The sequence below is a fragment of the Lagopus muta genome, chromosome 26, assembly GCF_023343835.1.
Source record: "Lagopus muta isolate bLagMut1 chromosome 26, bLagMut1 primary, whole genome shotgun sequence".
Lineage (NCBI taxonomy): Eukaryota > Metazoa > Chordata > Aves > Galliformes > Phasianidae > Lagopus > Lagopus muta.
The window spans coordinates 3,966,715-3,992,513 of NC_064458.1; the positions used below are offsets into that span (position 1 = coordinate 3,966,715).

Genomic DNA, 25,799 nt, shown 5'->3' on the forward strand with positions numbered 1-25,799 from the left:
ACCACTTGCAGTCACTTTTCTCTCCAGGACAAGCTGTCTCCCTCAGCTCTCTGCATTGCAAAAACTGAGTTCAGGCCTCCTGGCTCCATCACTTCAGCAGCTCCTGCTGCCCTCTGCAGCCCTTGCCCAACATCTGCCCACAGTGAGGGATTGGGGCACAAATCGTGCTCTTCCCACACCGCTGTCTGTGCAGCCTGGCAGATATCTGCAGTGCACTGGAGGTTGCACTCACACTGGCTTCCAGCCCGGCTGGGAGGGCAGCAGCGTGGCCTCGCTCTTGGAGGCCAGCAAGAGTCAAAGTCACGAGAAGGAAAAAGAAGCAAGTCAGATGTGATGCTGTGTGGGGCTGGTGGATAACTGCTCCTCTCCAAAGGATTTATTTCCCTCTCACCTTGGTGCCTGGCTTTTCTCTGCAGCTGGAGGTTTGTAAATGCTGTTGTTCAGTCTCGGCAGGCAGAGGTTGGCCTCTGGACAACGCTGGGCTCCCTGCTACCGTCCCGATGCTTCACTCCAGCTGGTGTTTTGCATGAAGATGCAGTGAGGGCCCTGTGAAGGTAATGCTTGGTTTGCTGACTGATTTTGCGTGAAGGTGTTATGTTATCCATACAGGAGATTCCAAACTTGGAGAGGACTCCTGTCCAGGGGAAGCGTTAAAGGTGCTAAGACTTGCAAGTACTGGGAAATACTTATTCTTCTTCCTGGGGTTCGTAGATTTTGTGCTATTTCCCGTTCTCACAGCAGTGGGTGATGATGGGATGTCTGTAATACAGTTTGCTCTTCTTACAGAATTTGTGCACATTCAGGCTTTGTGAGAAGCTCACACCCCTGCACCTTTCAAGAAGTAGCTTTCATTTTTGGTTTCATATAAGCATTTTTGGTTTCATATAAGCAAAGGCAGGACACTGACTGTCACTTCACTCACTTTAGTTCCATCTTTCACATTTTCTGCAATAGCTCTGCAAGATGCGCACTTTAACCAGAACTTGAGAATTAAGTTATGTGCTAGATGCCTGGAAATGTTGGTTAGAGTGAGCAAACTTCCCTTCTTCAAATGTCTGTCCCTCTTCTGATACCTTATTTTAAAATAGCTGACCTGGAAAGTGGTAACAGACCTCCTCCATCAACTCATTTTTGAGGCAGTGTTTCAAATGTGTAGATAAAACTTAGACATGCGTCTAAAAACCTGCCTAAGGGGAAGCATACAGTAGAATGGAAGCATTAGTAAATAGTCTTGTTATTCAGTACAGAAGGAAAATCCTTCAGAGAGCGTTTCCTGACTGCACCTCACTGCCCTTGTCAGTGCCAGGAGCAGCGGATTGCTGCAGGCTGCACGACTGTTTCTTGGGTAGTTGTGGAGATTTGCCCTGCACCTCCTCGTGCATCCAGTGATCACACGCAGCTGGGTGCCTTGTGGTTATTAGCAAGTGAGATGCTTTTTTAGGGATGTGACATTAAAAGTCTGAATAATGTTTGTTCCTTGATTTGCTGTTGAAATGTGTAGGTTTCTGAGATGCCCTCTGTACTCCTTTAGCATGTAGTATTAAAAGGAGCTCAGCAAAAGTACATTCAAAGCGTGGAGCATAGTTTCCAGGATTTACAGCTCCCTAATTCCTGTGGGATTTATTCCCAGTGGCTCTAATGGGTGTATGTGTGACCTAAGTGACATTGTAACACGAGGCTTTCCACCAGGCACTTGCAGGCATTTCTCACTTCCTAACAGGGGATGAAACATACCTACCGTGAGCACAGCTGCAAATCCAGAAGGTAAGAGCGTGTGGATGGGAGGGAAAGGGCAAGCATTAAAGAGGAAACGGGGAAAAGGTGTGCGAGACAGGCAAAGAGAGAGAGATTGGGGCTGGTAGCGCTTGAAAGCTTTCAGATCCTCAGCCTGTCAGTATTCCTTCAACAATGTAAGGCTAAATATATGTGCTGGGATTACTTTAGTCTTGATAGATGGTCAGAAGTAAGAAAACTCCACTGTACATCATTTTACCAACTTCACACAAGTTAGCAGATTTCAGGTTGGTCTGGGGCAGCGATGTCTGGGGCCGATCACATAGCAGAGGTGACAGTAGTGAAAACATCACACAAACTTGTTTCTTGTGCACTGCCTGGCCAGAGCCACAGGAGAAGCAGGTTCTGCTGGCAGCCCTGTTCCAGAGCTTCACCCATCATGTCGCCCTGTACTGACTGTCAGCAGTGCTAAAAAAAATACAGTGAAACAGAGCAAAGGAAGCAGGACGCTGCTCCATCACTACTCCTTATCGTGGTGCTAAGAGGGCTGAGCGGATAGCGCGGGTGTCCTGCTAAATGTGACATGGCAGCCAAGCAGAGCAGCAGCCCAGCGAGCAGATAATCACAGCGCCAGCAAGGCTTGCTTCCTAAGTGCCTGCGTGTGCTCTGCCATGGCCAACAGAGTGGAATTTTCCAGCTGGTTAGTCAGACTGCGCGTGCCATGCTCCCGGCTCCCCACCGTCGCCGCTTGCTGATGCCCGTTTAGCTTCAGGCTACAAACTGTGAGATTTCTCAGGGGCTTCTCCTAGGTCAGGAACAATCACTGGAAAAGTAGATCAGAGAGCTCACAGAGGAGGTGGCCTGATAAGCTGCGAACGTGCCTTCCCTCTAGCTCAGTTTCTGTAATGAGCTGTGAGACAGTTTGCGTTGCTCTGTTGACAGCGTGCAGCCAGCACCACTCCAAGATTCTCCATGCTGCTGTTTGGGCTTCGTGTGCCTGCCTGAGCCGAGTCTGACGGCCTCCTGGCCACCGCCTCACCCGTCTGCTTTAAGGTCTGCAACAGAGGAGAGGAAGAAAGCCGGGAACTCGGCGAGGATGCTGGGTTAAGGAAGGAGGCACCTCATATCGTGTGATAGCTCCCTTGTTGCCAGGCTGCAGGCTGGCAGGTGCGTCCTGCCCACAGCACCCTGAGTGCACACGCAGGCCTCCTGAATCACGACCCAGCGCTGCATGTACAGCTGGGTTCTTCCTGGGTGTTTAGGGAGACACAGGCTCCAAAGCCCTGCAGCAGGACCCAGACCCGCATGCATGCCCCAAACCCACACAGCAGGACCCAGACCCACACGGCAGGCCTTGAGCCCCCATGGTTGGCAGGCACCAAAGCCACGTGGCAGGCCCCAAGCCTTCTGTAGCTCTGCGTGGGGCAGAATTTTCCCTGGAACACAAGTTCTGGAGATCTCTGTGAAGGGAAGACTCTGCTTGCACCTGGAGTTCTTCAAAGTATTGGGCTTTAGAGCAACATTCTACACCAAGGCAAAAATGTGTTTTTGTCAACATTAGGAGTCAAAGAAACGTGACAAAAGGATAAAAAAAAGTGAACAAAGTCTCTGAAGAAGAACATGAACAAGAAGAAATTCTTTCCTAGAAAGAATTGGTGAGAACAAATTATGAAGTCCATCAGGAGTGGCTACGAGCAGCTGGTTTTAGAGGATTCTGCAATTCAGTGAAGGAAAGCCAAGGCTGTGGACTTCCTACACAGCTGTTTTCTCTGAGAAATCCTGTGATTTGGAATTATTCTCCTTCAAGAAAGTTAGCTGGTAAATAATTGGATGGATCTCTAAGGAAAAGCAAATTGCAAAATCAGAAGTCAATAAAAGAAGCACTTGGGTTTGCAGTCAAAGATCTCACTTGGGAATAGAAGACAGGGAAGCCATTAATGTGTCCTAAGGGAAGCAACTGTTTGAAGCGGGGATCTGGAAGAAACTTGGAGCTGCTAACTGTCCTGTCTGCTGCAGGACCATCCACACTGATTAAGCTTTTGTATCTCAGATCTCAAGCGCATTTTAGTCTGAGCCTGCAAGTGCTGTATGCACAGGTGTTTCCACGTCACATTCACTAAGGTATGCTACAGCCCCTTGGTGTGTTAGTATTAATATTAAGTTCTGCTCAGCTTATCTACAGCAGCAGCTGGCTGCTTCTTCCAAATTATCATACATACATTCAAGGGTCAGGTAGACCCAGGCTTATATAATTTGCCTGGAATTGTGGTGAATTCATCACCACCAGGAAAGAGTAATGCAGGTTCAGAAATATTTCTAAATAGTATATTCTACTTAAAAGAAAATTAATTAACACAGGGCTATTCCTGTCCTAAAAAAGGAGGTCAGACTAAATGATCACAAATGGTCCCTTTTGTCCTTGTAATACACACATACACAGAGTTGGGAACTGATGGAGAAGAGCATAATGCCAGTGGTAATGCCATGTGGAGAATACCAGAGAAAATGGGCCGAGTTAAATTTGGACAAATATATCATCAGAGCAGCAGAAGTATTGCCACCCTGTTTTCCCAGCTCAGAGAACGCAGACTTAACCCACGGTAGCACTGGAACAAGCCATGTGAAATATTAGTAAGGTTTTTTGATGCTCTCTAACTTGTACAGCTCAGTCATGTAGGGTGTAAGGTAATGTTGATGCAAAGCCACGTAAGCCATTCCCCTGATGTAATGAGGCGTTTTAGGATGTAAATACGGAGCATGGCATAGGAGAGCATGTGGCTGTGCTGCTTCACAGTGTCTCATCCTCAGAAACAAACCACACACGGAAGTAACAGTTGTACCCACTACGTTCTCTGGACTGCCAAGAAATATTGCTCACTGTTTTTGCATTGCTTGGCTGCACAGCAGTTGCAGTCAGACAGTATGGTGCATGCTGCATGCAGCTCGGCAGCTTCCTCTCAGCCCAACAGCTGTTCAGTTTTGGTCTTCCTACCTTGTGGCCGTCCTATGGGATGCTATTCCCCATATTAATTAAATCTTCCACCCCGTGACTTCCCAGGTGCCAGGGACCCACTCACACCCCTCAAGCCAGAGACCATCCCAGAGCAGTTGCTGCCAACCTAATAACCCATTTCCTTAGCGCCCACCTCTTATTTGAAAATTGGGTGAGATTCTCTTCTTCCAAGCTGCTCTGGCTGCCCCATCAGCACCCAGCTGTGTGGGCAGGGAGGCTGGGGAGGGGGAGCAGCTTCTTCAAGCCATCCTAACAACAAATGCAAGCTCTGTGCTAATGCACAATGAGGCAGCTGATGTCTGCTGGCAAATAGGATGTGACCAGAAGGCATGAGAGCTGGAGAAGCTGTGCAGCATGAAGTACAGCCAGGCATAGGGTGGTGGAAGGAGGGAAGTGTAAAGTGCAGTCTGCTTATGGAAGAGAAGAAATAGAGAAAACAATTCTCAATAAGCAGTGCCACGTGCACATGAGAACCGTGTCTGCATTGCACAAAGCCCATTCCCAATTAATGGGCAAGACATTAAGTAGAGTAGAGTTCAGTGTAAAAACACCGTAAGGGAAGTGAAACAAAGATCCTTAGGAAGAACTTGTTTGTGACATGAAACCTGAATAAATCCTCTTTCAAATACGTAAGGCAGAACTGCTAGACAATTTGTATTGCTGAGGGGAAAGCAAAGGGCTGAAAGGGAGAGTCAGAGGTGGGTTTGGGCAGAGAAGGGAATTTAAATGACTCCTTGTATCTCTTCCCCCCTATCGCTGGAGGGATTTGGGTGAGATTTTTATGGGAGCTGCCATTTCTAGGTATTTTGCACGGTAAAAATCTGATAGAGAAGCAATGTTACAGGTCAAGTGGGAGCAGATTTGCATGGGTCTGATTCCAAACAAAACATTACTTTTCTGCTAGGACTTTTCTGCACTTCATGTGTTGCAAGAGTTTAAATTTTGGCTTTTTGTTTCAAAATAGGGCAAAAATAAATGTCGAAATATTGGCTTTTCCCATAGGAAGGAAATGCCATTATTTGAGCAGCTCTGCTTAACACAAAGGAGATTCATTTGCAGAAACTCTGCTAACTTGGAATGAAGGTCATGGCTGCATAATTGGACTCTGCTCCCTGGGCCAAGCCGGCAGCACAAGATATAAAATTAATCCCAACCCCCAAATTAAGGTTACTGTAACAAGGAGAACCAGACCACAGAATTGCAAAATCCAGCAGAGGAAGATTTGAGGGATTGCTTAACATATCAGAAAATCACATCTTTCCCTGTGGCAATTAGCAAGGGGAATATTAACACCTGGGTTTTTGCACTTGAGATTCATGGCAGCATGCTTCCTAGTGGTTCTTCTCAGCAGCTGGGAGAAACTGAGTGCTGTCAGAAGGCCGAAGCGATAAATGCTGACTGGTAGGTAGCGAACATCTGGGCATAGGTTTCTGCTGGATGCTTTCCGACCCAGCACTGCAGCTGCTCCACTGCGCCTGAATATCTGTTAGATGACCAGAAGCCCCCGTGCAGACTTTACTTCAAGAGTCCTTTGCTCAGATCCTCACTCTTTTACGACTGAGGTCTCTTCAAGCTGAGCAGAGGCACAGGCTGAGGGCACGCTTCAAGAGGGTGCAAAACAAGCTGCCCTGCACCTATGGGACATTTTTAGTCTACTTACGAGATAAGCACAAATCTTTTTGAAAGGCTCTTTGTGAAGGAACTCGAAGGGAGATGATTTGGGAAAGCAGTTCCGTGCAGCGCCAGGTTGCTGCATTTGTCCTGTTTTATAACTTGAAGTGCCTGGGAGTTGCCCAGGTCAAAGTCAATATGAAATGTGGATGAATTTGGTGAAAGAGAAGTTCTAAGGTACTCATCATCATGTGTTCGTGGCTAAAGAAAGCACAGTGATATCAAATGGGGTCTAAGGAACTGGGTAGGAATTAGTACAGATTCTATGAGCCAAGCTGAGCTACAGGCAGGGAAGGTGGGAACAGACAATTAACCACCATTAATCAACCATTTTGTGCAACTGCTGAGCTGGCCATGTGCAGGGCAGCTCTGCCCCTCTCTGGGTAGTGCCAGAAATACACTGTGCATGTGAGGAGCACTTTTGTGACTGCAGCCAATCACCCAGGCCTGCAGCAGGCAGCTAACAGCAAGATCAGGTGCAATCCTATGGGGACAGCTGCTGGCTGGAGGTGGCTGAGCTCTGAACGCTCTCCTGAACGCTCTGCTGCTGGAGCCTGTGCCACATAACCAGAGGCATTTTGGAAAAAAATCAACTCACATTCCAATACATGCTTTGTTGAAAGGGTGGCTGACACTTTGCAGCGCACGGGGCTTGGGTTTCCAGTCCAGCTGATGCTCACATGAGCTGAGACTTCATTGAGCTTGTGCAGCCTTTGGTAGGAAAACCTGTGCCTGTTTCCTCCATTTACAGATGAGCCACTGAGTCATGTGCAGCAATTTGCCTGGTGCAGGCGGTGTGTCCTTGCCTCCTGATGCAGCAATGGCCTGTGTCCGTGCTGATTTGGCAGATAGAGGAAGGGATAGAGCTAGTCAGGCCTGCAGCTCCAAATGGCCCATCCAGAAAAGCCCCACGTGGGCACCCTGCGAGTGAACGTCTGCCTGCTGCTGCAGGAAAGCCCGTGTGTGCTGGGAGCTGTGACCCGAGGCTGAGGAGAGCTCTTCCCTTCCCAGGGAATCTGATGGGGTCGGAGGGCTCAGGGGCATTTCAGCGCCATGAGCTGACACTGAGTCTTTGATCTGCCCCTTGCTGGAGGAGTCATGCTATGGAGCAAGTTCTGGCTGCAGACACAGTGCATTGCTGCGGCTCTGCACTGGAGCTGGGTGCACAGCGAAGCCCCTGCTCTGGGGTCAGCTGGAGCAGGGGGGTGCACACCTCCATGTGACCTGTGTGTCTGGTAGGAATGGGCACAGAGGTGCTGCTGTAACCTTGGCACTGGGGCGTGTATTTGGGAACTCATTTTTTCACTCTGCCTCACCTGGCTGCATGATGCTTACAACCTGAGCTGTGCATTAATGTAAATATTGAGATGCAGGACTGCTACTGAAAGGAAGCACGGCAGGAACGGACATTTCACAGATCAGTGAACAAAGGCAGTGCCTCCTTCCTTGAAAGCAGAGTTTGGCTCTCTGACAGTCCGTGTCGCTAACACATTTCCTTTGCACACTCAGTGAATGTGCTCTGCCTTGGGACTTGCCTAACCCACCACCAGGAAACTGCAGCTACTTGGCTGAGGCACAGGCACATGTCCATCCCCTTGGGCTGCTGTGGACAAACCACGTCGGTTTGTCTGGATCTCAGAGGTCCTGCTCACAAGGACGGGGCTGAGAAGGATCTGCCTGCTCAGAGGGATGCAGATCCTGCTGTTCCTGCACACAGCCACCCCACCCAGGCAGCAGGGGATGGGGATGGAGATGAGAGTTGGTTCTTGGTGAACAGCTTGCCCTGCTAACTTTCTTGTGTGAGGAGGGAGAAGAAAGTGCAGTGATAGCGTTCAGCCCAGTATGGACTGTGTGCAACATCACGCTGACAGGTGCTTCTGTCCTCTGGTCTCCTGCAATCGTCAAAGATTTCTTCAGTCTCCTCCTCCATGCCACTCCCCCACCCCTGCTCCATGTATCCTGAGCATATTACAGTCTTCCTTTCCTCTCTCAGGAGGCATTGCTCAGAGCTCTCTGCTAACGCTGTGCCTTTCAAAGGAGAAAATCCTACACCCTGCCTTTGAGCTTCGAGAATCAAGGAACAAAACAACTCAGAATAATCCCCTGAGAAGAAAAAGACCCACTGTCCTTCTGCCTGACCACTGACACTTGTTCCAGGTGAGCAGTTTTGTTGGGAAATCTGAATGCATGAATCAGAGCGATGCCTGGTCCGGTGACGGGATAGGGGCAAGAGGGTGGATGGAGATTGCCTTGGGTACGGGTGTGGGGGGCAACAGGGACCCCCACACCCCACGTTAGGAGAGGGTACTGCCCACATGGGAATGCTTTGGAAGTGGGGCTGTATTTGGGACAGGGTGCCATAACGGTGGGCGGGTGGAGAGAGCCAGCATGACATTGGCTATAGGAAGAAAAGCACTTGTCTTCCCAAGGTTGGATTTAGGGCCCCAAACTGCAATTGGTCACCACTGTCACTGTGCTCAGCGGGGATGGAATTCCTGCCCTATGACATCCCCTTTGGTCCCCTCGCCCTGACAGCTGGTCCCCAGCACCCATGGCTGGGCCTGGGCAGATCTGCTCTCCTGCAGCGCCTGTTGTAGAGGGACAGGTTGGCTGGAAAGGAGCTGGGAGATGAACATGGGCAAACCCCAGCGCTTCCCGAGTGCAAAGCCTTGCCAGGGGCTGCTATAGCAACTCAGCAATAGCTGAGCCCACCCCAATTGGGCTGGCGAATGGAAGCCTTCGGCGTAGGCACTTTGGTGTCATTGCCTTCAGCGTGTGCTGCCCTTCTAAGGACAAGCAAGGGGCTGGGCTGCTAAGGCTCCAACTGGCGTAGGGATGAGGGTGACTCCAGCCCATGGCCCATGAGTCATCTCTGTCCTGTCCCTCTCAGCACTGGGGGCAAAAAAACAATAACGGCACAGAGGCTGGATTCAGTGCTGCTGACAGCAGGCGCTGAGCCACTGCTGGGGAGTGGGACAGGAGGGGGCAGCCAGGCAGCCCCTGTGAAATACTAGTTCTTGTGCCAAACCCCTTCCCAGCCCCTCTCCTCCTGCAGAGATTCCCCTTCCCTCCTCTCCCTGCCGGTGTGCTTCCCCACTACTCCCCAGGGAGACTTTCCTCCCTGAAAATCCTACTGCTGTTGACATTAAACATGATAGCAGAGTTTCCTTGGAGACGAGAGAAACAGTGGGCTCCAAAATGCTGATTATTTCACGGTTTCTGGCTGGCTTTCAGTGATGAAATAAAAAGAAAAGAGTTGTGATAGCAGAGGGAGCCCAGGGCAGCCTGTGTTGAGCAGGGCACTGACTCTGCTTTTCCAGTGCCACCTCTTTAACAGGGTTTCCTGAGTGTGCCCCAAGCAGCAGTGCAGCAGCACGTGCCATGTCAAACTGGCTGCTCTGCGACTGCGCTGCCCCTCTTCCCAGGCCCCTGGAGGCCAAAAAACTGGAGAGAAACTTTACTGTGGGCAGTTCTAATTTGGCTGACTTCTGCCAGTCCCAGGAGTAAAACTGGCTAATTAGATTAACCCTTCTGTATTATTGTACATCAGCGTTAGCAGTAGGGGGACAACAATATGAGTATCAACATTTGGATCTTTCTCTCCTGTCCATTTGTCCCAAATGGTGACAGTGAAGTTTGTCCCAAGATGACAGAACTTCAGCTTTGCTTTTACCATCCCCAAGCCAGTCACTATGGCAGGAGTGCCCTGCAGTGCCACGTCCCAGTGGTGGTCAGAAGCTTGCTTGGCCTCGAGGAACATCTCACAGAGGACCCACTAAACTGATAGCACCCATTCCTGCTGAGACATCTCTGGGGTCCCCACTCAGTCATTTCAATGAAGCAGCATTTTCTGTTTTATGTTTCAGACTGGTGTAAGAGTGCTGAGCAGGGTTTAGAGGGTGAGAGAAGAGGCGTGAGGAACCAGGTCTAGTTCTGTGCCAATTATGCAGAGACCTGCTCCAGGACACTGCTGGGGACAATCCTGCTGAGCCTTGTCACACAGTGTGCCACCGTCCCTGGAGGAGCATAAAGAAAGGGTAGATGTGGCACGAGTGACATGGTGTGGGGGGCATGGTGAAGATGGGCTGATACTCGGATTAGAGGATCTTAGAGTCATTCCCAACCTGAATGATTGAGTCGGTGATGATGAGATGGAGGGACCGCAGAATGGCTGAGGTTGGCATGGACCTCTGGAGATCATCTTGTGAGCATCTCTGCTCAAAGCAGCATCAACCAGAACTGGTTTCTCAGGACCATTGCTCAGGACATGTCCTGTCAGTTTTCAACATCTCTAAGGACAGAGATCTCACAACCTTTCTGGGCAGCCTGCTCAGTGCTGAACCACTCTTACAGTGAAAAAGTGTTGTCTTATGCATGAATTCTTGTATTTCAATTTGTGTCCATCACATCTCTTCTGATCACCGGGCACTTATTAGGGTCTGGTCCATCGATGCACACCGTGCTGTTAGTTGCCTTGTTCCATCTGCACAGGGATCCTGAATTCCAGCTCCCCACCTCTCCACCACATCCCTGTGAGCCCAGCAAGAGTGCAGCCCTATTGCTTTACATGGATCTCTACTTTCTACTCTTGATCCTGCGGTGCTGTGCCCATTCATGCAGAGGCACTTCAGAGGAGTTCTCGTTTGTGCTGTTCTCCCCACAAAGTGTGAGTTAGTGCCTTTGTCCCTTGGTGCCACATGCACACATCTCTTCAGTACCTCCAGGGAGGAGTACTCCACCATTTCCCTGTTCAGGCTGTTCCAACAACTGACCGCCTTCTCCATTAAGTAAATCTTCCTAATGTCCACCCTAAACCTCCCCTGGTGCAACTTCAGGCTTTTTTCTCATATTCTTTCCCTTGTCATCCAAGAAAAGACTGATGCCCTCCTTGCTGCAACCTCCTCTCAGGCATAAAAGTATTTTAAGAAACCAGCCTTAGTGCTGAGCACTGAGAAGGGCTGCTGGTGGCCAACTGACAACTGGATTGAACTTCATTCACTGTGGCTCTTTGAGTCCATCCAGTTCAATGCACCCCAAAATGTGGTTTGCCCCTGGCTGCCCGGGCATACTAAGTTGAGCGTGCATCACCAGCACCTCCAGACCCCTTTCTGCTGAGCTGCTCTCCAGTTTCTTGTCTCCCAGACTGTACCCATGTCTGGCATTGCTCATCCCAAGTGCAGAACCCAACCATTTCCTTTGTTGATCTTCAAGTCATTGCTAATCTCTCTGTGCTCCAATATATCCAAGGCTTCTTGTCCCTGCGCCTCCCAGTTTAGCACAATGGGGAAAACTGCTTAGCGTGCACTTCTGTCCCGCATCCAGATAATTGATAGGAGTGGTGAATGCAGAGCTGAGCCCTGGAGAACATCACTATTGACCATCTGCCACCAGCTGTAACCCCATGCACTGTGACCACTGGAGCTCTACCAGTGCTCCAGTTCATCACCAAGCATAGCGTGAACTGTCCAACTCACAGCTGGTCAATTTGTCCAGAAGGATGCTGTGAGGAATGGCACCAAAAGCCCTACTGAAACCCAGAATGGTCACATCCATCACCTTCCCTTCATGCACCATGACCTTACCCCAGAAGATCAGATCACTGAGGCAGGACCTTCCCTTGATGAACCCATGTTGACTATTGGATAGCAGCTTTGGTCTTTGAACAAAATGATAAACGTCTTCCTTCCCCATTTTTTACTTTCACCATCTTCTGACTGCTGGCCTTAAAATGGCCAACATTCCACTGGTTATGACAAACCTCACTGCCAGGAACCAGGCATTAGTTTTGCAACAGTGGGCTTTCTTACAAAATATCCTGTGCTTCCTCATCTATCCTTGAAGTTACCTCCAGAGCTGCTCTCTTGAATATCTCAGTTCTGGCAGAGCAGAGGCTGAAGAAGCAGTCATGATTAGGAAAGCCTTCACCAAGAAAGCAAAGCTACCTTTTTCCTTCTGGGAAGGAAAATCCATGCCATAGCAGACTGCTTGTCTGCAAGAAGTGTGTTTTGACAACTTAGCGCAGCAGCTGGAGGACTTCCAGCTGATGCAATAGAGAATATTTACACAATTACAGGCTGGCGATGCAGTGGGAATGTGCTGTAGAGAGGGCTGCTGGATTGCAAAATGTACAGATGGAGAAAGGCAGCTAGACAGCGAGAGGGTGGGGACATCACAGAGCGGGTCCTGGTGAGCTCTTCTGTGCCATGAGCATTGCTCTGACAAGGCTGCTGAGCATATGGTGCAGCATGGCATCCCAGTGATTCATCCTGAACTTTCCTGCATCAAAATAGAGATTTTGTTTTCTTTGCATGAAAATACCTCTTTCCTGGTACGTGTGGATGGGGAGACATCTGGAGAACAAAGCAGGTGAGTCCCTCTGCATGCGTGGGTGCTGCTCCCACCTTCCCTGTGTGGGAACCCTTGTCATTGCTGTGATGTGGTCTAAGGAAGGCGAGGTCTGGAGGAGAGCTCAGTCTGCATTCTCCTCAATCAGTGCGGGTCTCCTCAGGTCGCTGTGGCAAATGGGAAGCCTGCTTTGCACCAAGCAAGCCGTGGTGGTGACAGCAGATTCCATTCACTGAGAAATGGAGCACTGCATACAAAGTGCCTTTTGCCTTCCCGAAGTGTGCTGGGTGCTCGGTGAGGAGCAAGCAGTTTGGGAGCAAAAAAGCCTCAGAGGATCTGACCCTTTATTTGTCAATTCACTTTGCAGGAGTTTGTTTGCAGGAAGTCAGACTGCATCCCTCCAGCAGACACATTTCTCACCATGAGGGCAGTAAGCTCTGGGACAGGCTGCTGGAAATCCTGCAGATACATGTGATCTTCTTTGGCTCAGGGAAGGGATTGTTCAGGGAGTTTGTGACAGCAATGGGTGAGGTGTGAGAGGTGATGCTGGTAAGGTCAGACAGGAGGACACGAGATGTGTGAAAGGCCTTCTGGGGCACAGGGACCATTTCTTAATGTGCCATGAAGGCACAAACATTCTTGTGTGGCCAAAGGCTGGATGCTTAAAGCCTTCTTTCTAGAGGTGGCTGGATTTTAGGGAAGCAAAGAGATGTCTGAAGGGACTTTCTGAAGCATCAATGCATCTCCTGCATCTCTCAATTCTTACATATATTTAAAAATCTGCTTCTTGGTAGCAACTCAGATAAAGATGGAAAGATCTATTTAATCATTAAAATTTATAAAAAAAAAAAGAGGAGTCCAAATAAATCAAGTTGCACCATGAAGCATTGGCTGTTTAATGCCTCGATCTCATGGTAGGCATTTGTTTGGTCCAAAGCAGAGGCGGTGTGCACTTCATGAGGAATAGGATCTCGGTGCCTGGGGGTTTCTTTGACTTAAATTCAGGATTGCAAATGGAGAGGCTGTCATTTGCATTGCAGCACTGAAGAAAGGTCTCCCGGCAGCTGCTGAAGTGCCGAAGTGCCCCTTGGGTTCCTGTATCCATCCAGTCTTATATTTTCTTCGCAAACCCTTGGGAACAAGAGTCATTTTCAGCTCCTTTCCCTCCCGTGCTCCTCCCCAGCCAGGGCAGGCAGAGCAGCGTGCAGGGGCCGACCATGAGCGAGCAGAGCCACGTCAACAGCCTGTTCCTCAACGAGGACGCAGCCAAGCGGCTCCACGCCGAGGGCCGGGTGCAGCGCCTGCGGCAGGCCGTGCAGAAGCGGGCAGCGCGGGCCAAGAAGAGGATGAGCAGCATCACTGCTGACAGCGCCAAGATCTTCTTCCGCAGAAACGCCTTTGTCCTCTTCACCATCGCCGCGGTTTTGCTCGGTATGGGGCAGCGTTGGGCTCCGGGTGTAAGCGTGGGGGAAAGTCTGCTTATCTGGTAATGGTTTTGTTTTATTGGAGTGGTTTGGCTGGGGAGATGGAGCTGAAGGGGCCCTGTGTCTGTTGCTGCTCTCGTAAGAGTGAGCACTTTGGTGGTAATGGTCTCACAGGGAGCAGCCCAGCGGAGCAGCAGGAGGTGGCGGTTCAGCACAAGGCTGCCATGCATGTACACACGTAGAGGGGAGAGAGCAGGCAGAGAAAGCTAGAGTGCAGCATTGCAGAAAAGAAAGGGCATTACACTCCTCTGGGGAGGGCAGGAGCGGAAGGGAGAAGAGAAAGAGGGAAACCATGCTGTAGGATGGAGTGAGGGCAGGCCACCAGCTCACTATGACCCGTGTCCATTTTCATCCCTTGTTGACCCACAGGGATCATCCTGGCCTTTTCCCTCAGGCCCTACCAGCTGACCTACCGCCAGATCAAGTACTTCTCCTTCCCAGGAGAGCTGCTGATGCGCATGCTCCAGATGCTGGTTCTTCCTCTCATTGTCTCTAGCTTGATTACAGGTGAGAAGAGCTTTCTGGTGCTTTCAGCCAAGGCAATACTCAGCAAAGTCTGGTGCTGGCTGTTGTTGGAGTTCCCTTTGTGCCCTGCCTGCAGGTGCTCGGATAAGCAGGGCTAGTAATGACAAGCCTGAACCTACAGCTATAGTGACTGTGGTTTACACTCATAACCCAGCTGGTTCAGTAGTGGTGAAGAGAAGCAGAAGGCTTTGTGCTTTCTCAGAAGGCTGGGGAGGGCACAGTGTAGTGCTTCCAATGCCCAACAGTTGAGCATTAAGAAGGGTTTATCTGTTCCACGTATCCCTACTTGTGCAGGGGGGTTGGACAAAATAATTTCCAGAGGCCCCTTCCAAGCCAAACTTCAACTATGACTCTGTGATTTCATTCAGATTAACCTTGGATGTCAAAGTTTGTTGTCCAAGTGTGATTCAGATTTCCACTAGCCTAAATGAGGTTAATTTGTGCCAATCCAAGAGTCAGAGTTGATTCTCAGCTGGAGAACCTGCCTCATCCAGGTCCTGGTAGAAGACAGACCAGCCAGCCGACCCTTCAGAGGGCAGAAGGGGCTGCAATGCAATCCATTCTGTGAAACATCCCACCAGTAGGGAATTAAAGACCCGTTGTCCTGTGGCGGCATTATTTCCCTTCTGAGAGCTTTAGGAGGAAGTTGCTATATTCCCAAATTCAGCCTAAGATTTATAAATGTTCTGCATCTTCATAAGCTTAAGCAACTTCCCCCCATATCTACATCACCCTGGAGCTCCAAAGTCTGCCCCTTGCACTTCCTAGAGACTCAGCTCCCATCCCTGTCCCCTGCGTGCTTCGAAACTTCCTCTAAGATATCAGATTTGCTCACCTTGTCTGTCTGCCTGACTCCCCAGGAATGGCCTCTCTGGATGGCAGAGCCTCAGGGAAGATGGGTATGCGGGCTGTGGTCTACTACATGGTGACCACAATCATAGCAGTTTTCATTGGCATCCTCATGGTGATCATCATCCACCCAGGCAAAGGATCTAAGGACAAGCTTCACCGAGAAGGCAGAATTGAGCAGGTTCAGACCACAGATGCCTTCATGGACTTGGTGAGGTAGGTGGACCAGTTGGCCGCATGTCAGTCCGTGTCAGTGAGAGCAGACTCCTCCTCTGAACATCCCTTTGAAATGCCACAGCTTTAGGTTTATACTGTCAGGGAAAGAGGTCTTTGCTGAGTCTTTCTCAGCGTGCTACTTTTAGCTCAGTCAGGGGAGGCCTATCACCTTCCTGCAGAGCTGCAGCCTTTATCCCATGTTTGAGGGAACGGGGATTTTTTAGCCTGGGAAAAATTGGGGGTGATATATTTACAGTCTTCTGCTGCCTGGAGAGGAGCTGAAGAGAATATGGAACCAGATTTTTCTGAGAGGTATACAGGGAAAGGGCAAGAGCAAGCTGGAACAAGCAAAATTCTGATTGAGCACAGGGAATAAGCTGTACCCACAGCTAGCGCAGACTGGGTGCTGGGAGCCAAGGAGATGGAGGAATCTCTGTCCTTGAAGAAACTCAAAGTTCTGCTGAACAGCCTGAAGAAATCCAGCATTGAATGAGGCCACCAGCAGTCATTTTTCAGTAATTTCTATGACTTAGAATAATGGTGATCAAAATCAGTATTTAACAGTGAGGTTGGGCCAACACTTCTTGGTTTGACTACATTTGAAGCCAGGCTTGGAGGACTGCAAGGTGGTTACCCAGCTTTGTCACGCTGACATGCAATGCTTGGTCTGCAGCCCTGGAGTCCTGCCCTTCTGTTGGGAGTCAACGTGTGGCTTTGACAAGATCAGTTTAATCTAAAGGCTGTCAAACTAAGAGATGGACTGAGACCTGACGAGTGCACGAGGATCCAGTGTCACTTCTCCATTGGAAGTTCAGAGATGTGTTATTTCTGACATTGTTTCATTCATTCATTGCTCGTTTTACTTAAGAGTCTCTCCTGGTTGGGAAGAAAAGGGGCACCCCACAGTACAGTGTTTGCACAAAATAATCTGAAGGGATTGGAGAACAGTCAGATTGAAAAATAGCTGTAATGGAAATGTGGGAAGCAGGATTAGCAATGGCCATGTGCACTTCAGAGATCCATCTAACAAAGACTGCCCCAAGCATCCAGCAAGTTGAAGAAATGATACCCAATATATTGTCTGACCCCCCTTGCCATGACCTTCTGCAGCCAACTGTGACATGAAGCTTCGTTTCTGAGGTACAGGATAACTGAGATCAGATGAGTGCTGTAGAGATGAGGCTGAGAACATGGCAATATGGTACATTTTCAAGATCCAGTTAGTTCTGATGATGCTTTTGCAATGAACCCATGTCCCAGTGAAAATCTCCAGCCAGTGCTACCATCCAGGAACCAAGTGACTGGTCATGATGTCTAAGCACTGACTTTGCAGAATGGGAAATCAGTCAGAAGACACCCAGAAGAAATGAGGCTGGCTGCTGGATGCTCTGGGTTCAGCTGAGAATGATAGGATGGAGTCAAGAAAGAAACCATTCAGATTGAACTTCATGCTTTGTGAGGGTAGGCTGAGGGAGCCGACCTGCTTCGATGTGGGGGCCAAGGGATGATCTAATAGCAGCAAACAGCTACTTCAGTACAGCTACAAAGGTGACAGAGCCAAACTCCTCTCTGAGATGGCAGAAATCTTGACAAAATGTGCAAACCAGAAATATTGGCTTGGGGGGGCCCTGTGCTTAATAAGCCACAAAGATGGAAAGCATCGTTTCTGAGGCATACCTGCAATTTACTTCACTGCTCACCCTGCTTCGACTTTTTAGGATTTTTTATGCATGTGTCACCTAGATCCAGATCAGCTCCAGATCTTCAGCCAGACAGAAAGGGCCAATCTGCTCATAGGCGTTGTGGCTGTTGTGACAAACAATATTGCTTTCAGACAGAGGCCTTGGCCATGAAGCCCACATTTGCTGGGAAGTCAAACAGGACAATAACCTCTCCTTGTTTTATCTGCAGGAACATGTTCCCACCCAACCTGGTAGAAGCCTGCTTCAAACAGGTATGAGATCCCACCCGTCCTCCCTTTGTGCACTGTGCAGTAGAATATATTCCAGACTAATTCAACTAAGGGTGATTACAGGGATTTCTTTTATGCTTCCCTTCATGCTTCCCTAATTCCAAACACTCAAGGAGGCATTCTAGTCGTTAGTCTGTATTGTAGCATTCCCCAAGCAAGTGACCATGAGCCTTTATCCTGCAATTATATGGTCCTGTGTCAGTCCTGGATTACCAAAGAAAATGTTGGCATCTCTCACTGGAAAGAGAAATGTTGCATGTGGATTAAATAATCTCCTTTTTAGAGTTGTAAAAATTAGAAGGTACAGGAGATAACTGCAGTGCAGAGAAGAACTGATAAAGGATTAGATATAAGTGAACAACTTCAGTCCATCGAGTAAAGACAGAGCATTTGACTTGCAAGATTATAGACACATTCAAAGGAGAGAACAATTCTATCTTAAGACCAAAGAGTAGATATGGACTTAAAGGTAACAGTGACTTAAAATGAAAGCAAGAGTTCACATGGAGAATTTTATGCAGATTTCAACATTAAAACAAACTATTTAGGACAGAATGGAACTCTGTCTTTTGAAATTGACATTAAAAAAAAAAAAAAAAAGGATGTTTTGGCCATACATGAGTCAGGAGGTGGCATCTGGATGCAGTTCTCTAGATGCTCCAGTGCTCTCTTTTGACCTTAGGCTCTGTGAACTTCTCAGCCAAAGCATTAAAACTGGGAGTTCAAGAGCAAGCATGGCAAGTGTCCCACTGAGGTCAGTGAGAGCTTGCAGTTCTCTCTGTCCTTTGGGCAGAGATTCGACAGCCCGGCATGTTGTCCTGAGCTCCTGAGCGAGGGCCTGGAGTCACCTGAAGTCTCTGTCATTTCAGTACAAGACGCAGTACAGCACCCGAGTCTTCACCAGAACCGTCCTTCACAGCAGCAATCTCACAGCAAGCGTGGCAACCACTCAGCTCCCTGCGCCTGAGAACTCCACCGGCATCCTGGAGAATGTCACGCAGGCCCTGGGGACCATCTCCGAGGTGCTGAGCTTTGAAGAAGTCATTCCCATCCCGGGCTCGGCCAATGGGGTGAACGCGCTGGGGCTGGTAGTGTTCTCCATGTGCTTCGGTTTGGTGATCGGCAGCATGAAGCAGAAGGGACGGGCCCTGCGGGAGTTCTTTAACTGCCTCAACGAAGCCATCATGAGGCTGGTGGCCATTATCATCTGGTGAGGAGCACGGCCGGTTGGAGCAGGAGGTCTGCAGGTGCAGTTTCCGCTGACCTGATGAGAAATGGAGTAGCTTTAAGGATGACGTGCATAGGAAAAGTAGATGGGCACAGCTCTCCTCCAGCTCTCCATCAGGCTGGAGGGAAAAGTCCGGATGGGATATTTGTTCACATTTCATTTCCTGTTGTTCTTTGTTTGTTTGTTTTGTTTCCACCTTAGAAATATCAGGTACACCAGGACTTGCTTTCCCCGAGGCTGCTGGAAACATCCTTGGAAGACCAGAAAGCTGAAGTGGAAGATCTCTTAGCCTTACCAGCAGGCGTAGGGCATGAGGCTTTCCCACAGAAAGCTTTCCTTCCAGCTGTGTTCCAGGAGCCCGAGCTAGCTGAATCACAGTCACTACTGCCAGTTTCCTGCCCCTTGGGGCAGCACTCTCATGCCTTGGCTGTGAAAGCTGAGCTGGGTTGACAGGATGAACTCCAAGTTGCTGCCTTTCAGCTGGAGGTATCCCAGATCCCACCTCCTCCAGATCTCAGCTCCTTGTTGCTTCTTATGCCTGCACTACACGGTCCAGACAAGGAAGGCATTGCTGCAAAAAATCTTCTTAGTAAGCAGGATTTTACCAAATCTTGTTATGTTAAGCTCCTTACCTGTCTGTGGCTCAAGCTCTGAACGGGAGCTTGCTGTCGGAGAGATATGGGACTGGCAGAACATGTGGAAATGCCTGACAGGGAAGGATCTGTCAGCTCCACATCTTCTCCCCCATTCTCAGTCACTCCAGCTTTCTTTCCCTGGTGTCCCAGTGGCAGTCTTGTATTGCAGAGAAACATCCTAGGCACAGGATATGGCCTCACACAGAGATAAGGGGCAAGAGCAACCTTGATCTCACAGCAGAGCCATGCACTGCCTGGGAGCCCCAGCCCCTCTGGCATCTTTTCCTCCATGGATGAGCCAGAATCTGGGGCCTTGCTTTCCTGAGGGGAGATAAGAGTTGCTCAAGGGCAAAGGAAGGGAGAGCAGAGTGGAAGAAGAGGACCTGCACACTCTTTATTCTCAGAGACCATTTGAAGCTACCTTCAACTACCTCAAAAGGCAGAATGCTGATGGGTTGGACGTTGGTTATGCTCAGGAAATGGCCTGTGCAAATACATTAGGTAATGTTTGAAGACATCCCCTGCCTCACCAAAACACTGCTGGTGCAGGAGGCAGGAGTGTCCCCCCAGCACGCCTTCCTGGAGCCACAGCCTGCAGATTATCTCCCAGGAGCTGCTTTGTCCTGGGGAGATCTGGTCACAACCTGCAGCCAAGAATGTCTTCCAAGAAAAAGGTCAGAGGAAATGAAATATTTGTGAAATCCTTTCCTGAAACTTTTCCAAACCTCCCAGGCTAAATTGGAGTTTGGCATGTGGACCTCTGAGCTTTGTGCATGAGTTGCATGTGAGCTCCTGAGCTGTAAGAGGCCAACCCCTGAGAGGGGTGGCCACGGAGCTGGGATTTCCTTCGGTCCAATTATTTGTTTAGTTCAGTGCCCATGATAATTCCCTTGCCTGTGTTATGGCTTCCTTCCCATGGAGCCTCTGCTGCTCATGAGATGCACTGTTGGGAGAAAAAGCTAGAAGAAATGGGAAGGGTAGCAGCATGCCTCAAAAAGAGGTTGCACATAAACCACTGCCTTCACAGATTGTTGTCCCAGTCCTCAGCACACCAGCTGTGGGTGCTCTGTATGCTCCTCTTCCCTGCACGAGAACCTCTAAAGATAACAAGGCATATTGCTAGGCACACAGGACACTTGCTTTTACTCCCATTTCCTTCTTATTTCTGTAACTGTGCCTCTCAGTGAAAAAGATCCCCTCAGCCCAAGCTCTGCTAGGAAAGGAAGGGACCGTGAGGGCTCCTTATAACCCCCAGCAATGCCACAAGCAGTGTTGAGGAGAGAGATAGGAACCTGGAAGGAGGAAGAAGCCTCTACCAGTGCCCAAGCTGTGCACTCAGCTGGTTTTTGACTCGGAGATCTCTCCACATTGCCAGAAAAGAAACCAGCAGTACAGCCCACCAACCAGCAGGCTCCTGGTGTGCTGGCTTATGGAGATGTGCCCAGAAAGCATGCACTGAAGCAGGTGTGGAGATGGGATATCAGTTCTGAGCGCTGTCCGTGTGTTTCATCCACAGGTACGCCCCAGTTGGGATCATGTTTCTAATTGCTGGCAAAATCCTGGAGATGGATGACCTGGCGGTGATGGGAGGCCAGCTGGGGATGTACACCCTCACCGTCATCGTCGGGCTCCTCATTCACGCCCTCTGCATCCTGCCGCTGCTCTACTTCATCGTCACCCACAGGAACCCCTGGGTATTCATTGCAGGGCTTCTGCAGGCCCTCATCACAGCCCTGGGCACCTCCTCAAGGTACAGTGGCTGCATCGCCTCGGGGAGAAGTGAGGTTGGAGGTGGTGTGGATATTCCAGGGCTGCTGCTCAGTGCTTTGGTTGCCCTCAGTGCAGCTCTCAGGTCTCACCATTTCAGGCACTAACAGCATTTTGCGTTGGTCCAGACAACTCATTTCAGAGCAGAAAGATTCCCAGTTCCCTGCCCAGGAGACCTCATAGTGGGCTCCTCTCTACCCATCGGCTCACAACCAGCAGTCCTCACAAACATGGTGGTGACGGTGCTTGCAGCCCTGAAACACTCAGCTCAGGACACAAATCAAACCCCACTGAATCCCAGCATTATTTCCCGTGCTCACACCTCCACATATATATGCTCACAAACATTTGCACACTTCTTTTTTGCCTTGTGTCCAGCTGGTGTCAAACTGCCAGGAGTGTCCTCAGTCACTCACACACCAAAGCAGTGGATTGTGGGGTGCTGTTGCATCAGTTTCTCCTACATGCATTTTCACGCTGAAACACAAAAGATACCCTCACGTATTCTTTTCTTATGTACTGAGTTGGGGAGGGGAAAGGACACGAGTTTTTTAAGAGCTGGAAAAGAAGTTTTGGTCTTGAGGCTCCATTCTGTGCACCCAGAATCCCCCAAATCCTCTTCTTTTGGTGTTACACCAGCACCACCAGCACCACACAGCCCCTGCCCACCCCCCTGAGGAAAGCTGTGTCTGAGCGGGCAATGCAGCGTGCACCATACTGAGGAACCCTTGCTTAGACTGTTCTTTCTCCTAGCAGCATCTGGCCTCTGGCTCACATGGCAGGGTGAGAAACAGGTGGGTAAGGTGACAACCCAGGCAGCAGTTTGGTCCCCCTGGCACAGCCAGCACATACCTGATTTGTGCTGTTTTCTAAATCCCTTTTAGCTCAGCGACTCTGCCCATCACCTTCAGGTGCCTGGAAGAAAACAACGGCGTGGACAGGCGCATCACGAGGTTTGTTCTGCCCGTGGGAGCTACCATTAACATGGATGGCACCGCTCTGTACGAGGCCCTCGCTGCCATCTTCATTGCACAAGTCAACAACTACGAACTCGACTTTGGGCAGATCATCACAATAAGGTGACTTTTGAAAGGTCTAGGGGGTTTGGGAGGGATCCCATAGCCAGCCCTTGGGTAAGCCTGTTTTGTTGGCTTGCCTGAGCTTTAGGTTCCTCTGAACGGAAAGGAAGGGGAGACTTTCAGGAATGGAAGCTAATAGGGCTTGAGTGCCATGTCTTCGAGACCCCCCTGAGACCTTATTGCATTCCCAATTTGGGGCCAACCCTTGGGCAGAGCTGCTGTGTGCACTCTGCTGTGGCTGGTGCTGGCAGGACGTGCCGGGCTCAGTCTGATGCCCCACTTTCCTTCTCTGTGTCACTTTCCTTCTCTGTGACGGGGCAGAAAGGCTGCCAAGATGGTTTGTAGAAAACGTGCTGAGCCTCTTCCTGATGCTTCTGCAAATGTGACTGCCTGTATTCTTCCTTCTGCTGAGAGATGTGCTTTGCCTTCCCTCCAGCATCACTGCCACGGCAGCCAGCATTGGTGCTGCAGGCATTCCCCAGGCAGGGCTGGTGACCATGGTCATAGTGCTGACGTCGGTGGGGCTGCCAACTGAAGACATTACGCTGATCATCGCTGTGGACTGGTTCCTGTGAGTTCTCTGCTCAGCAGCATGCCCTGCCCTGTGCTCCCTGTGTCTGCACTCCCAATGTCTGTGCTACAAGCAGGCTCCGTGATCTGTATCAGGAGGCCTTTGCACAGAAGCCCTCTCTGTTCGTTCATCTTCACCATATACTTCAGTGACCCAATGCATCAGAATTCACTTACAGATCAGCTTGGTGACCAAGCAGCATGTCCTTAGTTTGCTTTATCTTACTAGATAACAATTGGAAATGATCTCCAGATCAACAGGGACAGGTTGTGTCAGTAACACAAAAATTCACACTGCTGAGTGACAGTGGCTCTGTGCTACCAAACAAGGACAGTGGGAGGGGATGGGATGGGATGGGATGGGATGGAAGGGACTGGCCGGATGAACCTGAGCATCTAACCAGCCACACAGTTCCACTTCTGTCCCTTTTAAACTCTGGGACAAGTGGTTTCACAGGAGCACCCTCAGGAATGAGATTGAAGAATGTTCTGTCTTCTTAAACAAGAAAAATACACCGGCAGTGTTTCCTCTGTTCTTCTGTCTTGTGTATTGCTGGTCTGTAGCCAAAGCAGCCCAAGTCTGCTCCCAGCCACAGCTGAACAGTGGGAAACAGTCTGGTCCAACACTTCCATTCATTCTGGGAGGGGTGCATAAGATCAGAACTGGCTGGAAAAGCTCACACCTCCTAAGATACTGAGTTATCTCTTGCACTTACCCAGAAAGATTGCTTTCAGTGAGGTACAAAAGTCCTACCTGCTGTTGTAAATGCTGCAGGATATTTTGGCTTGCTGGACTGATGACAGGTTTTCAATATTCAGGCTTATATATCAGGTTTTCTTGAAATGTTCTTCATCCCCTTAGCTGATACAAGAAGTTACATACCACTTTTCTCTCTAATTTTTCAGAGACCGCCTTAGAACGACCACCAACGTCCTGGGGGACTCTCTGGGTGCTGGCATTGTGGAGCATCTCTCCCGGCAGGAGCTGGATGCGCAGGAATGCGAACTCGGTAATTCTGGGATAGAGGAGAAAGAGCAGCCCTGCCAGCAGGTCTGCACACACAGCAACAGCCTCAGGCACCCCAGCAGGGAGACAGCGCTGTGAAGTCAGGCAGCATTACACATTCATGCTGTATAAAGCCAAGACTTGAAGCAGAAGTCTTGGGGGCCAGAGAGGAGGACAGAACACGACAGACTTTCCAACATCTACACTGTTCTCCCCCACATGCAGTCTCCCCTGATCCCTTTTATCCCCCATCTCTTTCTGACTGACTTTAAAGAGGAGAAAATTAAATGGCAAAGAAACTTTTGTTCCATGAAAGCCTGGTTTAATCATTCTTCCTGGAGTTCAAGAGCTAGACCTGAGTAAATAAGGCGCAGTGGATGAGCTGGACCAGGAGCTCTCTCTGTTGTGAGCTGAAGTTGAAGCATAGTTAATGGACAAGGTGGGCCGGTGACACCCCCCCTGCGGACTGGCACCAGGATGTTGGCATGATGACTATTGCTAATCCTGCAGATGCAGAGTAGCAAAGCCTTCACTTGGTCAGTGGCTTCCCTTCAAGATTTTGGCAGCTTTGAGACCTCTGGTGGGCACCAGGGCTCCACTTCGACTCTTCAGTGGCCAGTGCTTGTGAAAAACCAGTGTTCTCCTTGTGTGCACTGCCAGCATTTGCACAGTGACACCACCGATGCCTCCTGAGGTCTCCTCACCCCTCTGGCAATCCTTCTGGCTGTGGGTACTGAGGTCTTCTATCTCTCAAAAGAAGATGGGACCAAAGAATAGGGACAGGGCTGTGCTGGTTGGCAGCACAGAGGTCAGAATGGCTTTCCATTCATGGAAGCAGTGAATTATGAAAGCAGCAAACAAATAATGGAACGGATCCACTGTCCAGCCTTTGGACCAGTTCTCCTCTCAGCCAAGCTCTGCCGAACAGTTCACTTTGTTTCCTTCTAAAGATCTCCTCTCTTAGTGAAAGCAGAAGGGGAATTGCAAAGCTTAAGAGCAGTGCCTCCCCGAGCAGCTGGTGCTGCCTGCGTGCCAGGGCTGCTCTGTGCCAGCTGTTTCTCAGCTCAGAGGCAGGGACAAAATCACAGAGCTGTCCTGTGCTCTTCTTGCATTAATCACCTTCATCCATGCTGCAGTGTTGCAGGGAGAATGCTGCTGTCTTGGGCTTTTCTCACACTTAAAGTATACTTAAGCTGTGCTATCAAAGCTGGTCGGACTGTGCCTGCAGCATTTGCTGCTAGAGCAAGAGAAAAGCGACGGTCTGTTTCTCACAGATTTTTATAAGCTTTGATTTTGGAGTCCAATTTTTGAGGCAAAACTGAGCCCTCCAGGCAGAAGGCTGGAACACGTGGTGTGCAGCACTGTTTGTTACTCTCCACATTCAAGTAAAGGATTACGAATGTTCTGAACATCCGAGCAGCTCCTTGGGCAGCAATTCTGGGAGTACAGCTGCAGGTACAATTACAGAAGTGCATCATCTGGGAATGTCTGAAATGCTGAAAGGCAGCAAAATCCAAAAGCTGAAATCCAGCTGCCCCAAAAGCTGAAATCCAGCTGCCCAAAAACTTGGCTGCAATGCTGTTTCTACTTAGAAATAGAGCAGTTTCTATGGTTTTCAGAATATATTGGGAAGAAAACCAGTCTTTTATAAGACTTATGGAGAATTGGACAGGAAAAGACCCCCAGACCCCAGGCAGGAATGCAG

The 25,799-nt window shown here is 49.6% G+C and overlaps 1 protein-coding gene across 12 annotated transcripts in view; it reads left to right on the forward strand.

Moving 5' to 3' along the window:
• Nucleotides 1–223: 223 nt before the first annotated feature.
• LOC125684983 (excitatory amino acid transporter 4-like) overlaps nucleotides 224–25,799 on the forward strand; it is a 28,073-nt gene continuing 2,497 nt past the window's right edge. For 3 of the 12 annotated variants that reach the window (XR_007373365.1, XR_007373367.1, XR_007373366.1), the window contains exons 1-11: nucleotides 225–554; nucleotides 8,412–8,575; nucleotides 13,947–14,194; nucleotides 14,617–14,754; nucleotides 15,633–15,837; nucleotides 17,749–17,791; nucleotides 18,679–19,019; nucleotides 21,189–21,422; nucleotides 22,324–22,518; nucleotides 22,955–23,089; nucleotides 23,995–25,549. Coding sequence is in view for 3 of the 12 variants with exons in the window: in XM_048927637.1 (XP_048783594.1) it covers nucleotides 13,981–14,194; nucleotides 14,617–14,754; nucleotides 15,633–15,837; nucleotides 17,749–17,791; nucleotides 18,679–19,019; nucleotides 21,189–21,422; nucleotides 22,324–22,518; nucleotides 22,955–23,089; nucleotides 23,995–24,098 (1,609 nt within the window). In the remaining 9 variants the exon portion in view is untranslated. The other 9 variants (XR_007373373.1, XM_048927637.1, XR_007373371.1 and 6 more) reach the window with 8 other exon arrangements.